The sequence below is a fragment of the Protomyctophum bolini genome, assembly GCF_963924005.1.
Source record: "Protomyctophum bolini genome assembly, chromosome: 16".
Classification (NCBI taxonomy): Eukaryota; Metazoa; Chordata; class Actinopteri; order Myctophiformes; family Myctophidae; genus Protomyctophum; species Protomyctophum bolini.
In genome coordinates this window covers 5,363,827-5,389,468 of record NC_137877.1, presented here as the reverse complement: position 1 = coordinate 5,389,468, position 25,642 = coordinate 5,363,827, and the positions used below count along the sequence as shown (strand labels likewise).

Sequence of the window (25,642 nt, the reverse complement as noted above, 5' to 3'; positions counted from 1 at the left end):
TATTTATACCTGCCCCTATCAAAATAAAAAAATAAAACAACTAACCCTAACCCAACCCTCACCCTCACCCTAAAAAAGAGAACAAGACGAACTTAACATAGAGCTCAACAAGAGAACAAACAAAAACAAAACAAAACAACGCTGATGGAACAAAATAACACTTATCTAACCTTCTAGTTCATATTTTATTATTTTTTTCCTTTTTAAACACTTTCTTAAACTGAAACACTGTTGTACAACTCTTCAACTCCTGGTTTTGTGAATTCCATAACTTTATACCCGTGACAGAAGTGCACATTTGTTTTAGTGTAGTCCGGTATGGTATGGTTTTGTCCACAATTCCATGCTGTATTGATGTTGGTACCATGATATAGGAGAGATAACAGCCAAAACGTTGATCAAAATATCAATTCTTCCACATTCTCTAATTGTGTATAGTCTTCTTGTAACAATTAAGTAATGCAGATGTTTAACAATAATTTAACTCTTGAGAGCATAAAATGAAACCAAATGATTTGGTTTCATTGTTACGCTTTCATTTCATTTTACACTTCATTTTGAAAGCTCTAATATATAGAGCACCGAAGTCCTGACGTAACTCGCTCATCCCGACGATTCCCCTGGTTCGCGGAAGTAATTTCTCTATGGAGAATAACATGGGGTGATCTTAATATCGTCTACTATAAGCGTTGTGGTCCAAAAATAAACAAGCTGTCTCTGCGTTATTGTTAGGGAGGTGTCTCTGTATCGTTTGCAACAGTCAGTCACTCATATATGATACAGTCTGCTTCTAGCGAAAATCTAACTAATTCAGCAGCAGTAACATTAGCGTTTTCTCTCAGTCAGTTGATTCTTCATATCCATATGAGTGAAGCGGCCGGGGTGACATGTTTATTTTTCAAACAGTTGTTATATGAGGCGATCTAAAATCGCCTCAATGGGGATTTCAATGCAACTAAACAAACATGAACCTGGGGACTGACGCCCTCTACTGAAAGTGACGTCAGTCTTCGGTGCTCTATAAGGGTCTAATTTGGTTACCAACTCCATCATTTAGCTGGGGACCACCTGGAACCAATCGGTGGTCCCCGGACCACTGATTGAAAACAACTGCTGTAAGACCGTCCATCCCTCTCTCTCTCTCTCTCTCTCTCTCTCTCTGCGTCTGTAGGAGGACCTGTCGGTGGCTCTGGGTCAAGGCAGCAGAATACTGGAGGGAATCAACGAGCCTGTGAGGAGTGACCCCGACCACAACATGAACCAGGACGAGATGGAGAACCTCGCCACTGTGCAAAGGTTAGACAACCCTTGGGATCTACTAGCCCATTCTGAACGGGAACCCATTTTGGTGTTATAGCGCCACCGAGTGGCGCGCTACGAGCTTGTAGGTCTGCTATTTTTTGAAAAATCGAAGAACGACTGACATTTTTAGAATCTGATCTCAGGTCAGAATGGGTTAATCAGAACAGTGTGTGTCCAGTGGAAACCTTGTATGAATCTGATCTCAGGTCAGAATGGGCTAGTAGAACATGCAGTGTTGATTTCGTCGACTAAAAACTGACGAAAAATGTTCGTCGACCACCTTTTTTCACTGACGAAAACTACATGAAAACTGAGCTATGATGACTAAAACTAAGACTAAATATATTATGGACAATTTCGTCAACAAATAAAAACTGGACTAAAATGTTAGGAAGGGGACTAGTGGATAAGAGATCCACTATATGTCATTTTGCACTTGGCATGAAAATAGCCGATCTACAAGCTCACAACGCGTCGCGCTGTGTCATTACGACGGCATCAAGGCCCGAAAAAATACATTTTTAGTAAACTAAAATCTAGTTTAACTAAATTCTTATGATATTTAGTCGACTAAAACTAGTCCAACACTAGAACATTCCAGGTGACTAAAATATGACTAAAACTAAAGGAAGTTTTATTCAAGACTATTTAGTCAAGACTATGACTGAACACTGTAGAACACTATAGCAGGAGGCCAACTATTAGGGCATTTGAACACTGATTCGTCGCTTGTCATGAGTCACAATGTGGGACAGACAGGGTCTCAATTTGTGGGACGCCTGAAAAGTCTTGGAAATGAGGGACTGTCCCACGCAAAGAGGGACATCTGGTCACCCTATGAGGCGATCTAACCCCCCCCCCCCTATGGGGATTACAATGCAAATAAAAAGTACATGAACCTGTGGACTTATAGTGCCCTCTACCGATATTGACGTCAGACTTCGATGCTCTAGTCCTTCCTCTAGCACCACCACCTCCACCACAGTAAAATATCTCCAAATGGGCAGATTGCCATGAATTACCGTGAAGGTGCACAACTTGCTGCGTGCGTTCATTCTCCCTGGAAAAAAACATGCACCCTGTACTGGGTCAATGGTGTGGTTTATGTCTTTAGAAAAATGATCTCTGTTCAATAAAGGTCATTTATTGCATGATCTCAGCTGTATACCATGGCATGGATTAAGTTTGAGATTGTTTTACCACTGCAATGGGGAAAACACATCCAGCAGGGAATGTGAGTTGTTGTTGATGGTAACTGATTTCGAGCGGTTGTCTCTTCTCTTCCCATCAAGCTGCTCCTAGCAAGAGCTGCCACTAGGGCAGTATGCTTTAAGGTCATCAGCATAGCTGCATTTTCTGGCAACAACTGAATGCACTTGATTTGAGTATACAAAGACATATCATATCACATAAAGCTTTGGTAAAGCATGCACAGAACACACATGCAAAAACGGGAATGTACACATTATAGTCCAGTCCACCGTTTTCACATATCTCTGCTGTCGGGAGGAGACCTCATAACTCCAACTTCAGGAAATAAAGAAAACCTTTAAAACAAAGCAATACAGCCTCATTAAAAGTTGGTGTTGTGACTTTATATATTGTCAATTGCTTTCATGAGAGGGGGAGAGGTGGTGGAGTTAGTTGCTTTAGCAGACATTTTGAGGGTCCAATGGAGTTTTGTCCAAAGCACTTTTTACTACTTTCCATTGGTTCAATATTTTCTAAACAACACACAGACGTGTGTGTTCAATAGCACTGATTTATGCCCCAAAAAAATCTAAAACCTCAAAAATTGAGTTATGAGGTTTCCTCACGACAGCAACGAATTATCCTTTCGTCGCTTGGCTGCCAATTTTCCCCGTCTCTCTCTATCTCTCTTGATCATTCACATGTGTCTTCTTGTGCTCCCCCGTCACATCTCTTGCTCTGCACCTCCGTCAGGCTGCTGTCTCAGTTGGACGACACTGAGAGGGCGTTTGATGACTTCTGGTTGAGGCATCAGACCAAGCTGGAACAATGCCTCCAGCTGCGACACTTTGAGTACAACTACAGAGACGTATGTTGTTGGTCATGGCTATAGATGTTCAGCCTCTTTATCGGTTTTTCATCCATGCTGCTGTAAAAATCCTCCGTGTTACAAATAACTTAATCCGTAATAAATCAACACTCGAGGACAGTCCACATTTCTGACCGCTATTTCTCATGCTGTGTAGGTGACAGCTCTGCTGGACCAGGTGGCTGAGAAACTTGCAACTTTCTCCGAAGTGGGCATCAGTCCAGCCCATGCCGAACACATCCTACGTGAACTCACCAGCTACGAGGCCAGAGTCTGTGTAAGTGAGAAGTGACTCCCTAGCTGCCTCGTATTGGCAGAGTGGAGCCTCGAGTCATATAATATTTATTACATTTATTCCTTTTGTGTTGCTTTAAAAAACTAAGCTACCCTCTGTAACTTTCCTGTTCTGTGCTAACATTTCAACCACTGAGCTAATAGAGTCTGCCTGCTTGTTCAGGGGAGACATTCTATTTGTGGCAACCAGTACATGTCCAACCAGGTACAGGATCTAAAGGTCTCGATAGAAGAGCAAAAACTAAATACAACCACACCAATTGTATAAGTAGCATTGTAACAAAAAATGTAAATACATTGCGCAGCTTTAACCTGCTTGGCATATCAGGATATTACTGAACTTGTACATTTCTTTTTTAAGATATCTTTTTTGCGGCTTACGCCTTTTATTGGTTTTTTGAAGGGACAGACAGTAGGCTGAAAGGAAACGGGAGAGAGATGGGGGAAGACATGAGCCAAATTCCAATACCCCAAATCTCGTCCACTCGCTCACTCACACTCGCTCACTCCAGCATGGCAAATTATAGTGAAATTGGTGAGCTGTCGAAATATGTGACCATCTTGTGGACTTCATACAACTTACATGGAGGTCTTTAAATACGTGGCCTGAATACCGCTAGGTTGAACTCTGCTAATAAACAAACTGCAACGATTTACATTCGGCACTGACGTTATGCGATTGTCGACGATTGTCACATATTTCAGCAGGTCACCAGTTGCACCGTAAGACCACCATGCTGGAGTGAGCGAGTGCGAGTGAGCGAGTGGCCGAGATTTTGGGTATTGGAAGTTGGCTATGCAGTAAAGGCCGTGTCGGGCTCGGGAGTCGAACCCGCGGCACACTGCGACTGGATTACCAGTCGGGTGCCCAGGCGGTTACGCCACCGCCTGGGCAACTTGTACATTTTTGAGAATCTCGGGTGTCATGTCCCTGAATACTATAGTGACATTAATAGTCACAGATAAAATGTATATTAAGGTGACATTCAAATACTTTATGATTATACAGGCTGTGTTGTGTAAAATGGAAGTTGACCAGGTAGTGTATTTAATGGCACATGATTGATACAAACTCCTTCTTAGGCCGGCTTCTTTTGTTTAAAGTGGGAAATTTGGTATATATAGTATTTTTTATTGGCCTAAAATATTGTCTATATACATACATTCATGAATCCACTTGCAGACCGGCTGTTAGTATTTATTGGGCAATCCTTTTTTTTTATAGGGGTTTCTTGTGACCCTACCATTAACATCCTATGGCAGGCCAAAATGTCAAATTTTCCTTTTGCTTTAAGTAGCATGTGGCATGTCAATTAAACTAGGGATTTTTCCAAGCATTCGTTTTGCACAAAATACACTCCTTGGGCTATAAAAACAGCCATAGCCACTTGCCCAAATGTTCCCAAAATGTGCTGACCTCATCACATTTGTCATGATGTTGTCTATGGCTGTTTTAAGCCCAAGGAGTGTACTTTGTACTAAACTAATGCTTGGAATGGATTAGTTTGTCACATGGTCACATGGTACTAAAGCAAAAGGAACATTTGACATTTTTGCCTGCTATAGGATGTTAATGGTAGGGTCACAAGAAAGTAAGAAACCCTAATATTTTAGGCCAATAAGACTATATACCAAATTTCACACCTGTCCACCTCGACTGCCGGACTATCTTGACTCTAAATGTAACGTCTATCTATCCCAGGGGTGGGCAACTGGCGGCCCGGGGGCCACATGCGGCCCCCGCCTTCACTTAATGCGGCCCGCATGTTAATATCAGAATACTGATTGATTTCAGCTGTTACAATTCCAAACGCGCTTTAATTACTTCATGACCAGAATTAAATGACTAGTACTTAATGACTAGTATTAAAATGTTATTTTCTTTTTTGTGTCCAGCTATAACTAAATGCATTTGAAATTCAATAAAAAAAGGTTACTTTTCAGGATTCCAATTCAAATATAGCAAAGAATAGCTGATCTGATCGGCAATATTTTGCTAATGTGGCCCCTCTGGATATATATATATACTGGCCCTCGCCATTGTCAAAGTTGCCCAGCCCTGATCTATCCCATGCACCCCCCACTCACCCACCCACCTTGGCTCTGTCTCTTTTCAGGAGCTGTTTGACAGATGCTTGGCCTTGGCACAAGAGGGCGACGACCTGATCCAGAACTCCCACTACGCCGAGGACTCCATCCAGCCCAAATGCATCGAGCTCAGAGCAGTCAGCGAGGATCTCGGCAGCAAGCTGAGAGTGAAGAAAGACCTGCTCGTCACGGCCATGGAGCTACACCACAGTCTGGAGAGGGTGAGAAGCCGGATACTACATTATAAGTTTAATACTTATATGTATACACTCATGTATAATATGAATTCAAAGAAATATAGTAGTATCATGTGGATCTCAGGATAGACATGGGGAGCAGTGTGGGTTCCCATCTCATGTGGATCTCAGGATAGACATGGGGAGCAGTGTGGGTTCCCATCTCATGTGGATCTCAGGATAGACATGGGGAGCAGTGTGGGTTCCCATCTCATGTGGATCTCAGGATAGACATGGGGAGCAGTGTGGGTTCCCATCTCATGTGGATCTCAGGATAGACATGGGGAGCAGTGTGGGTTCCCATCTCATGTGGCCGGCCTGAACTTTCCTCATCAATAATGTCTATGATGTCAGTCGCCTTCATTGGTTTCCTTTTGTCTTTTACGAGTGGCACAGTACAGTACAGTACAGTACAGTACAGTACAGTACAGTACAGTACAGTACAGTACAGTACAGTACAGTACAGTACAGTACATGACTCCTCTGTGTACCTTGGGAACCTCTGGTCTATATATCTATGTAGTATAATGTATGACATAAGCGTGTGTCGACACAAGTAGGAGAGTTGACCTATAGTGAAAGTTCTAAAAGGCCCTTTTCCGCATGGAACTTCTGACTCGCTTTCTATTCGATCACAATCTGGAGCTCACCTATAGGCATATAGTCTCCTTTACTTTCATTGTCAAGTATGTGCGATTTTGAAATTGATTGATTCCTCGCCCCAATATGCAACTCTAGACGGTGCTGAGTGGACAGCGCAGCCGCCAGGAGCTGATGTTGGCACAAGCACTCGCCTCGGCTAACGCCTCGTTTGGGTGTGCCTCACAGGACTCAAGCTTCCTTCTGACTATAATATGACTGCCTTGTTTTCAAGTGTGAAGTTAAAACATACCTGAAGTCCCACATTGTAACTGATAACAAAGGATAACATTGTAAGTGATGACAAAGGAACATGGGTTCCTTTGGTAGGCCACACGCGTGCTCCATGTCAAATAATGTGTTCACAATAAGCATTAGCCAATTGATACACTATTGAGCAATTCTGTCGCTTGTATTTCTTTGCTGGAAAAAATAATGTCCATCTTCTCTGGAACTAGATGGTTTAGTATTACCCACATTATGGTAGAGTTTGTCCTCAAGTCAGGGGTTGTTGTGGCAAGACTCCTGATTTCCCGCCAATGCAATGGGTCATCATCAAGACATACTAGACAGCTATAGAAACAGTTCTCTAATGTTGTCTTTTTCCCTTTGTCTTATATTCATACAACAGTGAAGGTGGCGGCCCGGGGACATAGCCACCTTCACAATTTACAGACAATTCCAGACATAATTGCAAACATGACCGCTTCAATTACTTCAGTCTATATTAGTAGCAATTAGTAGGTTGGAAATAAGTTCCATCTTTCAACTTCCATCGTCAAAGTTGCCCAACCCTTTGTCTAATGAATTGTCCCATTCCTTCCTCCCTTTTCCCCTCCTGTACCCGTCTCCTCCTCTCAGGCTGCTAAGTGGTGTGACGATGGCATTTTCCTGCTGGCGTCTCAGCCAGTGGACAAGTGTCAGTCACACGAAGGGGCGGAGTCGGCCCTGCAGGAGTTGGAGCGTTACCTGGACACGGGAGGGCAGAACCGGCTGACGGACCTCAGTACCATCTGGACGCAGTATGAGGCAGTGCTCAACCAGGAGTTCAGGGTGAGTGCCCCCCCATCAGCCTGTCGAATTGATGTCTCAAGCAAGCCTGGATGAATTGTTAGTTCCAAGCTAATATTGATAATATACAGTAACAGTATATATATATTATTTTTTCACGGATGGAGTCTGTGTTCTGAACCGACGATGTTGAAATTCTAGTTAATGGCAGAAACTTAAAGGTCCGCTGACATGCCCCGAAATTAATATGGGTGGTACAGCACATCACGTGGTCTGACTGAAAACAGTTTGAAACAGTTTGAAACGGGGCTACGGCGCTAGCAACAAGTGGCTATAGGTCAGGCTAGCGTTTTTGACGGTACATTTAGCGTCATATTGGCTATAAATGTAATTGAAAAAAAATATTTTTTCGCCAGAAATGCTTAGTTTGAATGCAATTGAGGTTGGCGTGGGGTTTTTTAGGGGAACTGCAGCACAAGCGCAAATTTTGGACTGGAGTCCCATGTTCCCCCGGTCGCCAACACCCCTGTCTGCCCGCTCTGAGACCTCTCAGCCCCGCAGCGCGACAGTCGCGACTACGGACGGTCTGCTGTTGTCTGGCCGCTGTGAGAGCAGCGCGACTACTGTTCTTTTCCCCTCTCAGCCGCAGGCTGACATGTACACCCTCGCTCTCACTCTGTAATACCGTAGTTAGTTACCACAACATTGTTCAAGTGAACTATAGTGTGTTTATGTTTGTATTCATTGTAATAATAAATATCGCTATGCCGAGGCATAGTCTTGCGGACGAGATCATGAGCCTCTACGGGGGACTGGGCATGTGTGTACACACACACACACACATGCAATGGCACGGAATCTCTTCCCCGCTGTCATGCACTATAGCCACGGCTAAAAGTTGTGTGTCTGTGTGTGTGTGTGCGTACACACATGCCCAGTTCAATGCGGGGACCTGACCAGAGACTATACGTCCGTCCGTCCGTCCGTCCGTCCGTGTGTGTGCAGCCTGCATCTGAGACGGGCTAGACTATGTTGTCATGCGGAGCGACGCGGCGATAAATAAAATAATCATAGCGATATTGATTATTACAATGAACAAGCATAAACACACAGTTCACCTGAACAATGTTGCGAAAAAATATTTTTTTTAATGAGACTTTCACCCAGTATTCAAGCTAAATGTGACACCAAAATAGTAGCATAAGTTGCTATGCTACCACGGCCACCAAGCCCGGCGAGCCCGCATAGAAGTCGTTGGGGAAAGCTTTCGCCACTCTGACGTCAGAATCATGATAGCATTGTTTGATAGCAGTTATTAGCTCCCGAGGGGCGTGTCAGTCTTCCTTTAAAGGGCCCTTTTGCAACCAGAGATTTTTTTTTTTTTTTACATTATATTTTAGTCATGACACTGTTCATGACCAAACACCTGTCATGAAAATGTGGTCTCACTTCCTTCCTGGACTACAAAGTCACACCTCCATGCAGCCCCCCCCCCCCCCCTCCCCTTTAGTGCACTAAAGCAATAATATGGGCATTGTAGGAATTCAGCAATCCAGTCAGATCCTAGTCAAACACACAGACTTTTACATACTTTTTCTGGCACATTTCAAATTGTGGTACTGTTATCTACTACAAATACTATTAGCATTGAGTGACTGCAGTTTCTTCTAGCAGTGCAATGTCCCTTTTAATAGTAATAATAAAAGCACCTATTTCACGCTCTCTCTCCCTGCTTTGCACTTGTATCAGGACCAAGTGGAGAAGGTGTACCAGAAGCAGGTGTCCATGCAGGAGATGTTTGACAAGAGGAGGGTCAGCTTGAAGAAACTGGCAGCCAAACAGACCAGGCCGGTGCAGCCAGTGGCACCCCGGCCCGAGGCGTTCATCAAGTCCCCTCTCACCTCCCCTGGTCAGTCATCGCATCATCCGATACATCTCATTAGGCCTGTCAAAAAAAATCGATTCGAGTTAGAATTGCGATTCTAATGCCGTCCGATTCAGAATCGATTCTCATTTTCCAAAAATCGATAAAAGAATAAAATAAATAAAAAATCTATTTTTTTTTCTTGCACAAATGTACCTATGCATGCAATGCATTATGTTCTTACTCTTTGATTTAACCTTTGTGTGTTTAAATCATTCAGTTGATAAAACCTTTACAATTATACAAGCTTTTTACTAAATGTACTCTGCTTTCATGCCAGAAGACTGGAGTAGATCATGCTAAAATTCTATTTAATTGTTTTTAATAAAAAATAAAAAAAAACTGCGTTAGAATAGAAAAAAAATCTTTTTTGAATCGAGAATCGGAAAAATCGAAAAGATCCTTTTTGAATCGAATCGTCACCCCAATAATCGGAATCGAATCGAATCGTGGGACACCTAAAGATTCGCAGCCCTACATCTCATATTGCACTGTGTGGTGCTTCTGTGCATTCCGTGTGTGATTTTATATTGCCCTGTCCCCTCATCATCACTTCTCTCCATCCCGCTGTCGCAGCGCACAGAGTTCAGCAGGAGAAAAGCTGTTCAGAGGAGGACTCCGTGAACGGTGACACCTGCAAGAAGGTGAGTAGAGAGTATAGCTATAGCTAGAGTGACTCCTTGCTGGGGTTTTTTTTTTTGCGATAGTTTGCCACCATAGTCTGCCGTCTTGGCGTCTTCCAATTGTTTGCCTTATCATTCCGCTTCTGGTCACTATGCTGTAATGCAGTGGTTCCCAAAGTGGGGTCCGGGGACCCCCAGAGGGGTCCTTGAGAGAGTTCCAGGGGGTCCCCAGCTAAATGATAGTTTGGAACCAAATGGACCCTTTATGGGTCTGTAACTCTGAGAGTGTACAAATGGAACCTAACGGGTACACTCACAGAGTTAAATTAACATTGATTTTACAATATAAATTGAGGGTCCCAGAGATAGAAATGCCATTAAATGGTAAATGGTAGACTGATGCATGTCAAACTGGGGGTCCTTGAAATTAAACGGGTTGAGAATATCCCTGCTAGAGCCGTAGAAATCTTCTCTTATTGGGGTCCCTGGCATATCTTTTAAAACGGGGGTCTGTGGGCTAATTAGTGTCATTTTGGGGGTCCTTGACATGAAAAGGTTTGGGAACCAGTGCTGTACTGTAATGTACTGTAATGTAATGTAATGTGATGTGATTTCCCAGGGAGACGGGCAGCTCCTGAACGGAGGCAGCAACAGCCGACACGCCTCCCTGTCAGAGGAGGAGGAAAACCTGGCAGTCCTCAGAATGTACACAGATTTTATGTTATTCATCATAATACTTCCACAATCAAACAACATCACATGAAAATTATTATTATTATTATTATTATTTTTTGTATTGTTTATGTCACCACCACCACCTACCTATAACTAGTTTTGAGTGTTTGTGTAAACGCAAACATCGAAGACAAAAAATTGTGATTGGCCGGAAACATAATGATGATAAGAGTGTCCCTCACTTCACACATGGTGTGATTTTTACAGTCTTACACTAACGCTAAATTCCCATTGACAATGAAAGGAGAATTTTACGTCATAGTGTGTCTGACATGTTACGTCATGATGATGTACAATGATAAGAGCACCCCTGACTTCACGCGGTTGTGATTTTTATTTATTTATCAATTATTGCAATTTGAGTTTCACTGCGTCTGTGCTCAAACTGAACATTTTGGTCTCTTGTCCTTGCAGGCATGTTATGAATGAGCTGCTGGAAACGGAGAGAGCATATGTGGAGGAGCTACTCTGTGTACTTCAGGTATATCATCATATAATATATGTATATAATATATATACATCATATAACCCATTCTGAACGGGAACCCATTTTGGTGTTAGCATCATGTTATGCTTTAGCTTTTGAAAAATAGCAGATCTACAAGCTCGTAGCGCGCCACCGAGTGGCGCGCTACGAGCTTGTAGGTCTGCTATTTTTCAAAAATCGAAGAACGACTGACATTTTTAGAATCTGATCTCAGGTCAGAATGGGTTAATCAGAACAGTGTGTGTCCAGTGGAAACCTCGTATGAATCTGATCTCAGGTCAGAATGGGTTAATATATGTAGTGATATTATCACTACATGCCACAAAGCAAGGCATCTTTCCATCATGCAGTGTTGCCTTTTGACAGTACATTTTTATTTTAGTTTTAGTCATAGTCTCTTGAATAGTTTCCATTTAGTTTTAGTCAGATCGTCACCTGACATGTTTTAGTGCTATAATAGTCTAGTTGTAGTCGACTTAATTGCTGCAAGATTTGAGTCGATTTTGGCGGGCCGTGAAGTGATGCCGTCGTATACTCGTAATGACTGATTTTATATACTTGCTGAAAAAAACAGCCGATCTACAAGCCGATCTGTGAGCTTGTAGATCAGCTATTTTCAGCATGCCAACCAATTGTAGGAAAAAAACATTCGCACACCTAGAAGTCAGGCATCTCGCATCTGTGTAGGCCAGCGGACATCAGTGAAAGGAGTAGAATGCACCTGCACACTGTATATTTGCTCAGTACAAGAGTATTTTTCTTTTTAACCCATTCTGAACGGGAACCCATTTTGGTGTTAGCATCATGTTATGCTTTAGCTATTGAAAAATAGCAGATCTACAAGCTCGTAGCGCGCCACCGAGTGGCGCGCTACGAGCTTGTAGGTCTGCTATTTTTGAATAATCGAAGAACGACTGAATATTTTTTAAATCTGATCTCAGGTCAGAATGGGTTAATCAGAGCAGTGTGTGTCCAGTGGAAACCTCGCATGAATCTGATCTCAGGTCAGAATGGGTTAATGCAACGTTTCGGTCCCTCCGGACCTTCTCTGCATGCAACCAAGACATTTGTTGATGAAATTGTCAATTATATTTAGTCTTTAGTTTTAGTCATCATAGCTTAGTTTTCATTTAGCTTCCATTTATAGTTTTCGCCATGAGTGAAAACAGGTAGTCGTCGACGTCTCGACGGACATTCTTCGTCATAGTATTAGGGCCGATTCATACTCCTATTTTACCGCTGTTTCGGCGCTGTAGTGCCGAAATGATTTCGGCTCGTCAGAAATTTTCAGTAGCACCGAAGAGCCGACTTTAGGACGGTACCCGCCCCCCTGAACCTCAAATGACGTCAAATTGTAGGCTCTACAGCGCCGAACCGACTTTTATTCGGCTCTAAAATAGGAGTATGAATCGGCCCTTAGTCGACGAAATGAACACAATTTCATAAGGTAATTAATTCTGCCCTCAGGGCTACGCCGCCGAGATGGACAACCCAACGATGGCTCACCTCATCCCGGCTCCCCTGCAGAACAAGAAGGACGTTCTCTTTGGCAACATGCTGGAGATCTACCACTTCCACAAGAGGTGAGCGAGCAGCGCCCTCTGGCGGTCAGGGATCATACCTGCAGCAGCAGCAGCCTGTTCTAGTCAAAGCTCTGTACAAATAATATTGTATAAACTTCAGGGTTCAGTTCAAGGTACTTGTGCTCACCTTTAGAGCGATGCATGGTCAGGCCCCTGGCTACTTGATTGACCTGGTACCTCGTTATGTGCCCAGAAGGGCCCTTAGGTCTGCAAATCAGGGTCTATTAGACCCACCCTCCACCAAACTAATAACTAAAGGTGACAAATCATTTCAGGCCGTAGCAGCCAAACTTTGGAATGCTCTCCCACTAGCACTGAGATTTTCCTCCTCTGTGGGCATTTTTTAAAATAGCCTCAAAACATTTCTTTTTAAACAAGCATTTGTGGATGGTTCAACCTGAACTTAATTAACCTACCTTTGATTTATGATGTACGTATGATGATCATATTGTTGTCCTGTTGAGCTGAATTGTACAGCACATGTTTTATCTGCATTGTTTTGCTTGTTACCTTGTTCTGTATTTTTATTGTATGTAAAGCACTTTGTGAGTCCTCTCTGTGAAAGGTGCTATATAAATAAAATTTACTTACTTACTTACTTAATTGTATATATACTGAATTCTACCTTAAATGGCCCTCAGCCCCTCCACGCCCGCGGCAGTACCTGTAACCCCTGACACTGTCTGCCCTCCTCCCTCCTTACAGACTATCTATCTGGCATACTGTATGTATATTATATCCGTCACTGTTACTGTTTTTCCAGAACCTTTCTGAGGGAGTTGGAGCAGTACATAGATTGCCCTGAAATGGTTGGAAGGTGTTTTCTGGAGAGGGTGAGTACAGGGTGGTGGTAGTTTGTTTGATTGATTGATTGATTGATTGATTGAAGTATTTATTACCAGTTTGTAGAATTACAGTACATTTCGAGCACAACTCAATGCAAAAACCTGTTGGACGACACCATCAAACATTACAGTTGTTTACAAGAGGGTCCACCGTTTTCAATTAATCATAACATTTAGAGACATAGTAATGGGACCTATAAAGCCGGAATCTTATACAGCCCTGTTTTACTTCATAGTTCATACCACGATTCTGTCACACACAACGGATCTGTGCAATGCAAATTTTTTTGCTTGACATTTTACGTAACAATATATTGTAGGAAAAGAACGGTATGAATGCAGTTGTTTAGTTCTGTCTCATCATGCATTATGTATATCTTTCTCTCCTCAGATGACAGACTTGCAGATCTATGAGAAGTATTGCCACAACAAGCCTCGCTCTGAGAGTCTGTGGAGACAATGCTCTGACTGTGCCTTCTTCCAGGTATAAACGCCATGCAGGTCTCGGGTGTTCTTTTTATCTATGAACATCGGTCCTCAAACATTCATAATATGTGTAATGTAATTGTGTGTGTGTGTGTGTGTGTGTGTGTGTGTGTGTGTGTGTGTGTGTGTGTGTGTGTGTGTGTGTGTGTGTGTGTGTGTGTGTGTGTGTGTGTGTGTGTGTGTGTGTGTGTGTGTGTGTGTGTGTGTGTGTGTGTGTGTGTGTGTGTGTGTGTGTGTGTGTGTGTGTGTGTGTGTGTGTGTGTGTGTGTGTGTGTGTGTGTGTGTGTGTGACCTAAATCCTAATACATTGTCCTTGAATCACGTCAAACCAGGAGTGTCAGAAGAAGCTGGAGCACAAACTGGGCTTGGATTCATATCTACTGAAGCCAGTTCAGAGAATTACCAAATATCAGCTGCTGTTGAAGGTAATTATATCATCTGTCTGCCTGCAGTAGAAGATTAGTGTTAGATTAGTTGAATTGCCTTTTTCATAAGCTGTGTGTGTGTGTGTGTGTGCGTGACTGCGTGTGCGTGACTGCGTGTGCGTGTGCGTGTCAGACCGACATGTCAGCTGTACTGTATGTAACGATGCTTTGCCGTCCATGCACGTTTGTAACTGGCTGCTCTCCTATTGTCAAACTGCACTGGCAGTGTTTATGTCCTTTGTACAAGGTATTCCTGTACTTCTCATTATGTGGACATAAATAAACATTTCAAATGTGTGTGTGTGTGTGTGTGTGTGTGTGTGTGTGTGTGTGTGTGTGTGTGTGTGTGTGTGTGTGTGTGTGTGTGTGTGTGTGTGTGTGTGTGTGTGTGTGTGTGTGTGTGTGTGACTGACTACAGGAACTGCTTAAGTACAGTAAAGGCTGTGAGGGGACTGGTGACCTGCAGGAGGCGCTGTCCTCCATCCTGGGCATTCTCAAGGCTGTCAATGACTCCATGCATCTCATCGCCATCACAGGATATGAGGTGAGATATCATCATAATTAAGCAGAAGAACAGCGGTGTCAGACAGCGTGCAGGTAACTGCAGACAGGACACAGAGAGAGACGGAACGGAACAGACATACACTTTGTGTCCTTGGCTGTGCCAAGGACTTTTTATCATAACACCCACTTACTGAATGTCAAGGTTTTCTCCAGAATTATTCATTATTATGACACTATGGCACACTAGGAGTCCGAGTCCACTAGTACTAGTGGTTCTCAAATGTTTTATTTGCAAGGACCCCCGTAACTCTTGAGAGTAAGTAAGTAAGTAAGTACATTTTATTTATAAAGCACCTTTCTTAACAAAGTTACAAAGTGCTGAGAGTGTTCAGATGGAACCAAGCGGACCCGCAAGGGTCCGGCTGGTTCCATTTGAACACTCTCAGAGTTACAGACCTGTAATACAGGGCTATCTATTTATGTGTTTCTGGTAATATTATTGTCCATTGCACCCGTTATTGCGAACGCAGTGAGCACTTACTATGAGACCTAGCAGATCATGTCTGTGCGTGCGTCTGTCTGTGTGTCCGTGTGTCTGTCCCGCTATCCAAATATGGAGTGTGTTGCATCAGCAATCACTCAGCTCCATATATGGGCACAAAAGGGGCCAGGTCCACTCAGCTCCATATATGGGCACAAAAGGGGCCAGTGATTTGTTTGTTGTGGACCTGGCCCCTTTTGTGCCCATATATGGAGCTATACGTCCAAAACCCAAATATGTACGAGCTGCGTTCGCTTCCCGCGTTTGCGCGTCTTACTCGTATTTAAAAGACTGACTAAGTGGACTTGTGTGAGTGGTTATAAGGCCTATTCATGCTCCAGTTTTTAGGTGATAAGGTGACCACCGGAATCTACAACATGACGTCACGCCGCGGTGTTAGGCGACTCACCGCTCACCCAAACACATCTCTCTTGTTTTTTACTAAAACTGAAGTATGAAGAGGCCTTTTACGAGCCCTTGATCTGAACGGTTATACATCCACTCCAGTCATGAAGGGAAGACTGAAATTAAATGAATGATGTTGTGTTTTTGTGATTTACGCCTACACAAAGACTGTAATATTGTAGTAGAGTTTGAGACTATTAAACACAGATACTTCTGTATGTGTCAGTGTTAACCCATTCTGACCTGAGATCAGATTCATACGAGGTTTCCACTGGACACACACTGGTCTGATTAACCCATTCTGACCTGAGATCAGATTCTAAAAATGTCAGTCGTTCTTTGAATTTTTCAAAAATAGCATACCTACAAGCTCGTATCGCGCCACTCGGTGGCGCGATATGAGCTTGTAGATCTGCTATTTTTCAATAGGTAAAGCATAACATGATGCTAACACCAAAATGGGTGCCCGGTCAGAATGGGTTAATGCTTCAAGTTCAACACTGGTGGTGTTGCTTGCCGAATTTTCTGAGAGTGACACCGTCATGCGACAAAGCTTAGATTAGGCTTCAGACAGAATTTTAGGCAAGGGACTGGACGTGAAACATGGACACAGAATGGACAGAAGACAGACAGAGACCTCTGACAGAACAAACATAATTAAGTAACAGACTCATGAGTTTCATTTCCGACCTACTTGAGGTCACTGGAGATAAACTGATTTTCTTTTGGGATAAATGTTTTACAAGTCAATAACAAAATCAGTGGCGTGCACAGACATTTAGAGGGGGCAGGTGCTCAAGTGAAAAAAAAAAGGGCACCTTGTGCAGCGAGTGGAACGTACCGGCCGGTTACCTTAAGAGTGTGAGATTTATAGATTTTCGGGCCTAAATAATATATTAGAAGCTTTTTTTTATCAAGAATTGATCAATGTCACCATGGCCCATATACACTGTAAAAAAAGAGAAAAATAAATAAGGGGGGGGGGGTCCTTTTTTTCAAAAGGGCACATTTGTCCACAGGGAAAAGAGCACCCCCTAGTGTCTATCTGTGCATGCCACTGAACAAAATGACGTAGTACTGTATGTGGGCAAATGGTTGGAACGCTGGAACATTCTGTGAGTATAACCCTTGCCTTTGTTATAAGGGTAATATGGGTGACCTGGGCAGGCTGCTGATGCAGGGCTCGTTCAGTGTGTGGACGGAACACAAGAAAGGTCACGCCAAGGTCAAAGACCTGGCCCGTTTCAAGCCCATGCAGAGACACATCTTCCTGCACGAGAAGGCCCTGCTTTTCTGCAAGAGGAGGGAGGAGAACGGCGAAGGCTATGAGAAAGCCCCCTCTTACAGCTTCAAACAATCCCTTAGTGTAAGTACAAAAAAAAAGTCTTCTGAAAGAATATATATATTAGCAGCTCAGTGGCCTTGTGGTTAGATTGTCCGCCCTGAGACTGGGAGGTCGGGGTTCAATCCCCGGCCGGGTCATACCAAAGACTGTAAAAATGGGACCCAATGCCTCCCTGCTTGACACTCAGCATCAAGGGTTGGATTGGGGGTGGGAAGTGAGGACGCTGGCGTCAACTGTTCGCCGCTTCACCTCCCAATGTATGAATGAATTAACCATTGTAAGCACTTTGAGTAGGCACGTAGTGCATAGAAAAGCGCCATAAAAATGCAATTCATTATATATATTCAAAGATTTTTCAAAAACAGCAGACAGTAGATCTGCTATTTTTCAACAGCTAAAGTATAACATAATGCTTAGTTAAAACACCAAAAGGGGTTCCCGTTCAGAATGGGTTAAACCGTGTATAGTGTGAGTCTGTGATAAACATTATGCATTTGCAATATATTTGTTTTTTTTAAGATTGACTTGATTTTTTTATTCTATTGTGCTTTTTTATCAGATGAGCGCTGTTGGTATTACTGAAAATGCAAAGGGTGACAACAAGAAATTTGAAATCTGGTGTAACTCACGGGAGGAGGTGTATATTGTTCAGGTAGGTGACATTACAAACCTTATGATTATGCATGTTGAACACTACTCAACAGAAAGGATGTTCAACCTAGAATAGTAACGATGACATTGCTCTCTCGGGTAACATGCCAGTACACATGTAGTTATTTCCAGTGTTATATATTATATTAGTGTAGATTATCGTATTACACAAATATTAAATTCCCAGACAATGAATGGAGAATTTACATCACATGTGTCGGAGAAAATCGACACGTTACGTCATGATGATAAGAGTGCCTCTCACTTCAACACACGGGTGTGATTTCTATTATGGATTAAGTGTTTTATTGATGTATTTCAGGCACCAACAGCGGAAGTGAAAACAACTTGGGTTAATGTGATCAGCAAGGTTCTGACGACCCAACTGGAGGCTTATCGAGGTATTTACATTTAAACGGAGACACAGAAGATTTAGGCATTTATACTCCCAAGCCCTTTATCATGACATTAGTTTGGGCTAGCTCCAGGTCAAATGCCCATGCTTAAACCAGACAAACCTGTGTCAGACAAACCTCTCACCAATAGTTTTCCTATAAGATAAAACATTGTTTTATTTTTGAAGGTCTGGTTCCAAAAAATGAACCAGTATTTAATGTGTAAAATCCATGATAATTAGTTTTCTGGCTATATGGCACCAACAGCTTGGCTGGGCGATTCAACAAATGCATATTGGCAGTGTACGGGTCAGGTAGGGGTAAGCGGACAGTGGATTGTTCCCTTCTGGTTGCGGTTCCGCAGGGAAAATAGCAACATATTAATTACCCTCTCCTGGTGACGTGAATATCCTCGCTACCAAGAAGGATAGAGAACGGAAACATAACTTTTTTTTTGGTCTGGCAATTCCAGCTGGCAGATTTGTGAATGTTTGTCTGGCTCTGGGAGGAATTTTCCGATTATCTGTCAGCTCTCAATTGACTACTACAAGTCGTTCCATTGAACTTGCGGCGCCAGTTACCCAGTGTGTTTATGGTGCATGCTATGGCATAGATTCTGTGCGAGCCTATTCTTCAAGTTCTTTACATCATCCTTGGCTGGTGACTCCACGTGTATCCCCATACATAACAATTAGTTAAGTGCAGAAATTGTAAAAAATTAATAATAATAAAATTGGTGATTGTACTGTTCCACCGGTTGGTTCCCAGTGGGAACCGGTTCAGCTCTTTTTGGTTTTAGTCCATGAGCCAGAGCTCCAAAATTTAATACATAACGATAACCCTTCCACAGTAGTAGCTTTTTCATATTTTCTATTTTGCATATTTTCCTACATACTGTCTCATTTGCATATTTTAAAATGTAACATTTATAAAACAATTAGAAATCATTGTCTTCGTGTAAGTAATCAATTTGGGAAGTGTCATGGTGATAACAATCTAATATAGGTATGGTTTTGCCCACTCAATTAACTTTTGCCCTCATAATTAACGTTCCAATTTTGGAGCTCTGGGCTCATGGACTAAGAACCAAAAAGAACGGAACTGGTTCTCATTGGGAACCAACCGAAAGGTGGAAAAGTGTTTAATGATGGATGTACATATGTATGGTGACACCTCTCCCTCTCTCTGATTCTGAAGCCAGCCAGCAGAGGGCGACAGACCCTGCTGTGTTCCAGTTCCCTCCTGTGTCAAGTGGAACTGTCAGCCTGAGGTCAGCCACGAACCAGTTCACACTCTTGACTTGAACCCAAATGTGAAGCTCTATCAGGGAATTCTGTGTGCAAAATATGAAGCTCTATCAGGGAATAGGCTCTGTGTGCATAAACATAGTCCTAATATGAAGCTCTATCAGGAATGGGCGCTGTGTGCATAAACGTAGTCCAAATATGAAGCTCTATCAGGGTATATTTTAGGCTCTCTGTGCATAAACGTAGTCCTAGGTTAGAAGGTGACATAGCCCCTTCCTGTTTTGGTTCATTTTCCCATTCCTTCATTTGATTGGCTCGGCACCAGATTTGAACTGCAAAACACATGTGAAGGTGATGTGTTTCTCACTGGTTCAAATCTGTTGCTGAGCTAATCAAACAAAGCTATTGGAAAATGAATCCTTCTGGAAACCTAGTGCTACAGTTATGCACACAGAGCCTATTATCAAAGAAGAGCTGAGAAACAGAAAAAAAAAAACCCCGCAAATACTTGTGTATACTGATGAACCGGAAAAGGCTATATAAAATGATAAACTTTTGTCACTAATTTACATACAGACATAATAATATATCACTCTTCACCCCGCAGTCCTTTCAAGAGCGGTCAGAAGAGCTTGAAAAGGGGAGAGGAGAGGAAGACTGAGCCTGGCAATCCTGACGCTAACACCGCCTCTCCAAAGCTAACAGGAAAAGGTACTTATAAATGCTAGTAATATTGGGACATCAAAGCAACTCTCCTTAAACCGAATATCTTCAACTCAATCTTAAACTGCTGCAACAGATCTGCTGCTCCGCCAGATTTCTCTTTTTGCTACATTTACTCCACCGGCTATATATTCAGCTTGATTTTAATTTCCTGTGAGTTCAGTTCTGTGGTATTAACCACACACTGTCTGCAGGCACAATCTGTTAAGCTGAACACACCCTTTCCTTCTTCTATTTACATCTACATGTACAATGTTTCTCTTTGCTCTCTTTAACCCATTCTGAACGGGAACCCGTTTCTGTGTTAGCATCATGTTATGCTTTAGCTATTTAAAAATAGCAGATCTACAAGCTCATAGCGCGCCACCGAGTGGCGCGCTACGAGCTTGTAGGTCTGCTATTTTTGAAAAATCGAAGAACGACTGACATTTTTTAGAATCTGATCTCGGGTCAGAATGGGTTAATCAGACCAGTGTGTGTCCAGTGGAAACCTCGTATGAATCTGATCTCAGGTCTGATCACACTCTCCTCTTCCTCTTTCTTGGGTTTCTTTCTTTCCCTTTGTGTGTTTTCACTTCCCCTTATTCCCCCACTCTTCTTCTTCTCCTACGCCAGACGAGGCTGCGACCAGCCCCACCACAGACAGAGCCGCCGTGGCTAAAAAGCGCTTTACTTTGCAGGGCTTCAGTAACCTCAAAACTCAGAAAGGTAAAACTGCAGATCACCCACAGTTTGATGTCAAGAATATTTCCCCTACCCTTTTCTACATGATATTTTTTTAATTAAAAACCCATTTAGACCTGAGGACGATTCTACAAATGCCTTCTAATTGCTGACTAGTTATCTGAAAAACCTCATGTTTCTATGTCAGTGGTTCTCAAACAGTTTCATGTCAAGGACCCCCACAAATATATGTATTTGGCCGCCGACCCCCCCATCTGAAAATATGTTGTTCCAGGAACCCCCCCCCCCCCCCCCCCCCAGAAGCAAAGATTTGAGTTAAAAACGTTCACGTTCATTCAAAGAATATATATTCAAAGATTTGTGCCACATTTTCACGATTTTTCAAAAATAGCAGACCTACAAGCTCGGTGGCGCGCTATGAGCTTGTAGATCTGCTATTTTTTCAATAGCTAAATTATAACAATGTTTAAAACACCAAAAGCGGTTCCCGCCCAAATGGGTTAAACAAAATAATGACCCCCCCCCTAAAAGTCATGTGGTTTTGTCATGCTGAAGTCCTCCTAATGGCCCAGAATCACAGCATGAATTTAAGGCAGTAAAAGTGAAGTTCAACAGATCAAACACCTGCATGCTTCCCTCCACAGAGTCGTCAACGACTGATGATAAAAGCTTAACATTGCCCATGACACTGCCTCCTTCTGCAGGTATACCATGCAACTCTATAGACATCACGTAGTTTTAGTCAGAGCATTATAAATGTATTGTTACTGTACTGCTGACACATTGCTTATCGTTCCCTCAAAATAATCACTGTATGTGTAATGTACACCTTTCGAATCTTCCGTTCAGTATAGAGCACCGAAGTCTGACGTCACTTTCAGTAGAGGGCGTCAGTCCCCAGGTTCATGTATTTGTTTAGTTGCATTGAAATCGCCATAGGAGGATTTTTAGATTGCTTCATACAATAACTGTGTTTGAAAAATAAACATGTCACCCCGGCCGCTTCACTCATATGGATATGAAGAATCAACTGACTGAGAGAAAACGCTAATGTTACTGCTGCTGAATTAGTTAGATTTTCGCTAGAAGCAGACTGTATCATATATGAGTGACTGACTGTTGCAAACGATACAGAGACACCTCCCTAACAATAACGCCGAGACAGCTTGTTTATTTTTGGACCACAACGCTTATAGTAGACGATATTAAGATCACCCCATGTTATTCTCCATAGAGAAATTACTTCCGCGAACCAGGGGAATCGAAGGGATGAGCGAGTTACGTCAGGACTTCGGTGCTCTATTATGGGTGTTGTTCTTTAGAATTGTAGTTGTCCGTCTTGTGTCACATCCCTTCATTTCTCTCCATCTATCTTCTGTTAGGGTGTGCTGGGTTAGATCAGTTACTAAAGCAATATATGTCACAAGACGACATGGTTTTTTCCATGGATTTTAGAAGAACACCTAAGGGACGTTGTATGAAAACCCCCTTATCTGTTCTAAAATCACAGTAAACCATGGCCTCGCATGAGTTATTGCTTTTCTAAAGCGGTTACCAAATATGGCAACATGAGATCATATCCCAATTAAAACTGTTTTAATGACTGTATAGTAGTCCCGGCAACTGCCTCGACAAGGAAGCCGCTGTGCAAATGCATGGGAGGTACCTTAGCATTCCGAGGGCTATAAATGCGTCTTGGTAATATCTGCCTTGTTTCTAAATTATTTGTAAAAACTTGCAGGAGCTCGCCTTGCCATGAGAAAAACAATATTGTTAATGTTAATACAGTCCATCATATTTCCAATATGTCCAATTCCAATTCAACACTACTTTACGTTTTCTCATCTTCTTCAATAATCCCTTGCCTGCTTCTACGTACTTCTGCTTTCTTCATGCTAGGATCTCCCACAAGCCCTGAACATAAGACCAAACGCCATGAGATTAGGAGTGACCCTACTCCATTCGGCTTCAAAGGTAGCTAATGCTGATAAATATTCTGCCAGGCTTTTCTTTCTTTCTTTTTTTCAATGCCATGACTTTCACAGATATCAAACCCATTTCAGTTCATCTCAGGTGTAGCTGTAGTGAAAATCATAATCATAATGCTGTTAATAATTCTTAACATTATATTTGCTGAACATTTAGCAAGCAACACCAATAATAAATCAGGCTTCAGAGTGTCCAGAAGCCTGTGTGTGCGCCAGTGTGTGCATGCATGCGCGTGTGCAGTTTCATGGGGCTCTGACACAAGTCTAAATTCTCAACCCAACCTATTTTTGTCGACAAAAAATACATATTCCCAGGCGAAAGCGTGTGAATGCAACGCTTTGTCAAGTGAAAGAGTAGAGTCGTGCATGAAGAATATATTAGTCATTATGATATGGCAACACTGTGGTTTCTTTCACGGATCAAGGACCAAATGAGTCTGTAGTAGTTCCACTAGATGACGCTTAGTTGGGCCAACACCGGTTGAATCCTTGTTGTGTTTGAATGAACTCTTCAGATGCAGGTCCTCCTTACATCAATCTGAGCAAGGTCAGGTGGCTCAGCACTTCTAATCTGTTGCAGGCAAAGAGGAGAGGTACAGTGGCTCCATATATGGATCACACGGTTTCACCAAAAGGCTGCTGCTTCTATCTAAACCTTTCGTAGATATTTTCCTCACAAGTCCTCCACCGTCCTTCACAGTCCTATCCCATCACAGGGCACTCCTATTGAAAATTAACATACAGAAAGGGTTGCCTTTCACATTGTCTTTCTTGTTTGAAAATGACTGGGCCAAGAGTTCAGATTTATTTTAGTTGCATGCTTTTGTCCTTTCTTTTGGTTATGGTTTCTTGGTAGAGGTTGTGGGACAGGCATCTCCCATATTTTTACTTCACTGGATTTCTCTCTAAAGGCAATCTTTCCTTAACTGGTCAAAAGATGGCGCTGTCCTACTTCCCTTTGATGTTAATTTAAGTACATGTCTGTCTTTCCTCCACAAGGTTGGACAAAAGCTTCCCTGTCACTAGATGGCCCAGAGGAGAATGATGGCTACTCCAGTGCAGAGGAGCCTCTTAACTCTGACCCTGAGGATGATGTACCTAAGAAGCTTGTGAGTGTGTGTGTGTGTGTGTGTGTGTGTGTGTGTGTGTGTGTGTGTGTGTGTGTGTGTGTGTGTGTGTGTGTGACTGAGCGTGTGTGTGTGTGTGTGTGTGTGTCTGTGTGTCTGTGTGTGTGTGTGTGGGGGAGAGAGAGAGAGAGAGAGATGCTAAAACTCAATCCATCAGTAGATTTCTCAAATCATTTCACATTATATGCACAAATCAACACACACGCACACACACACACACACACACACACACACACACGCTCACACACTATTATGACTCTAGAGCTAATTTAATCCTTTTCTGTTTCTCTACCTTTACTGTGAATAGTGTGTAGGAAAGTATACCGTGGTCTCTGACTATGAAAAAGGTGGTGTTGAAGAGCTGTCCGTCAAGAGTGGAGATATGGTGCAACTGGTCGAAGAGGGAGACGAGGGACAGTGGTGAGAACTTATATAGACTACACATACTGTACAGCGCAGTGCGCACATGGATATATACTTAAGCCATTCTGACCTGAGATCAGATTCATACGAGGTTTCCACTGGACACACACTGGTCTGATGAACCCATTCTGACCTGAGATCAGATTCTAAAAAATGTCAATCGTTCTTCTATTTTTCAAAAAATAGCAGACCTACAAGCTCGTAGCGCGCCACTCGGTGGCGCGCTACGAGCTTGTAGATCTGCTATTTTTCAATAGCTAAAGCAATAACACGATGCTAACACCAAAAGGGGTTCCCGTTCAGAATGGGTTAAGTAGGACCTATGTGCACTCTGCACCTGCGCCTCAAAGTGTGCTAATGTACATACTACTGTGTACATTACATATTATGCTTCACCTTCTACTTACTATTGTTGCTATTCTTAATTATTTCTTTGTTATTGTTATCGCTGAGCACTACAATGCCGAGGAGCCGAAACTACAAGAGTTTTACTTTTGGGTGCTCATAATATACAGTATAAGCTGCACCAAAACTGAGTGATTTCATGTGCTTTTTTTTCCTTCTGGTGTTTGTGTTAATGCAGGTTTGTGCGTAACTTGAGGACGAGTAAGGAGTGCTGGGTTGCTGACGCCGATCTGCTCACTCTAATTGGAGAATCAAAGTCCCGTCAGTCCCTTACTAGCTCAGGTATTGAAACGATACACACATACAGTATATGAGCAGAATAGAGTGAGATTTTACGTGACTGTTGCACTGACATCATTCTTTCTCTGTGTGTGTGTGTGTGTGTGTGTGTGTGTGTGTGTGTGTGTGTGTGTGTGTGTGTGTGTGTGTGTGTGTGTGTGTGTGTGTGTGTGTGTGTGTGTGTGTGT

At 42.7% G+C, this 25,642-nt stretch overlaps 2 protein-coding genes across 3 annotated transcripts in view; one reads left to right on the top strand and one right to left on the bottom strand.

The window, feature by feature from the left end:
* The window catches only part of LOC308331074 (guanine nucleotide exchange factor DBS-like), a 72,513-nt gene that overhangs the window by 45,654 nt on the left and 1,217 nt on the right, over positions 1-25,642 (top strand). The window contains exons 8-32 of one of the 2 annotated variants that reach the window (XM_080786213.1): positions 1,172-1,296; positions 3,247-3,361; positions 3,519-3,638; positions 5,773-5,964; positions 7,480-7,671; positions 9,379-9,538; positions 10,130-10,197; positions 10,796-10,881; positions 11,326-11,392; positions 12,866-12,981; positions 13,745-13,814; positions 14,218-14,310; positions 14,645-14,737; positions 15,156-15,281; positions 17,332-17,553; positions 18,092-18,184; positions 18,506-18,584; positions 19,776-19,848; positions 20,433-20,536; positions 21,164-21,256; positions 21,877-21,936; positions 23,132-23,206; positions 24,220-24,329; positions 24,655-24,767; positions 25,354-25,457. In XM_080786213.1, the coding sequence (XP_080642339.1) occupies positions 1,172-1,296; positions 3,247-3,361; positions 3,519-3,638; positions 5,773-5,964; positions 7,480-7,671; positions 9,379-9,538; positions 10,130-10,197; positions 10,796-10,881; positions 11,326-11,392; positions 12,866-12,981; positions 13,745-13,814; positions 14,218-14,310; positions 14,645-14,737; positions 15,156-15,281; positions 17,332-17,553; positions 18,092-18,184; positions 18,506-18,584; positions 19,776-19,848; positions 20,433-20,536; positions 21,164-21,256; positions 21,877-21,936; positions 23,132-23,206; positions 24,220-24,329; positions 24,655-24,767; positions 25,354-25,457 (2,749 nt within the window). The remainder of the gene's footprint in view (positions 1-1,171; positions 1,297-3,246; positions 3,362-3,518; positions 3,639-5,772; positions 5,965-7,479; positions 7,672-9,378; positions 9,539-10,129; positions 10,198-10,795; positions 10,882-11,325; positions 11,393-12,865; positions 12,982-13,744; positions 13,815-14,217; positions 14,311-14,644; positions 14,738-15,155; positions 15,282-17,331; positions 17,554-18,091; positions 18,185-18,505; positions 18,585-19,775; positions 19,849-20,432; positions 20,537-21,163; positions 21,257-21,876; positions 21,937-23,131; positions 23,207-24,219; positions 24,330-24,654; positions 24,768-25,353; positions 25,458-25,642) is intronic. The other variant, XM_080786214.1, reaches the window with a different exon arrangement.
* il17d (interleukin 17d) overlaps positions 22,235-25,642 on the bottom strand; it is a 121,206-nt gene continuing 117,798 nt past the window's right edge. Inside the window, exon 3 of the transcript XR_013965545.1 lies at positions 22,235-22,531. The gene's annotated coding sequence lies outside the window, so the exon portion shown is untranslated. The remainder of the gene's footprint in view (positions 22,532-25,642) is intronic.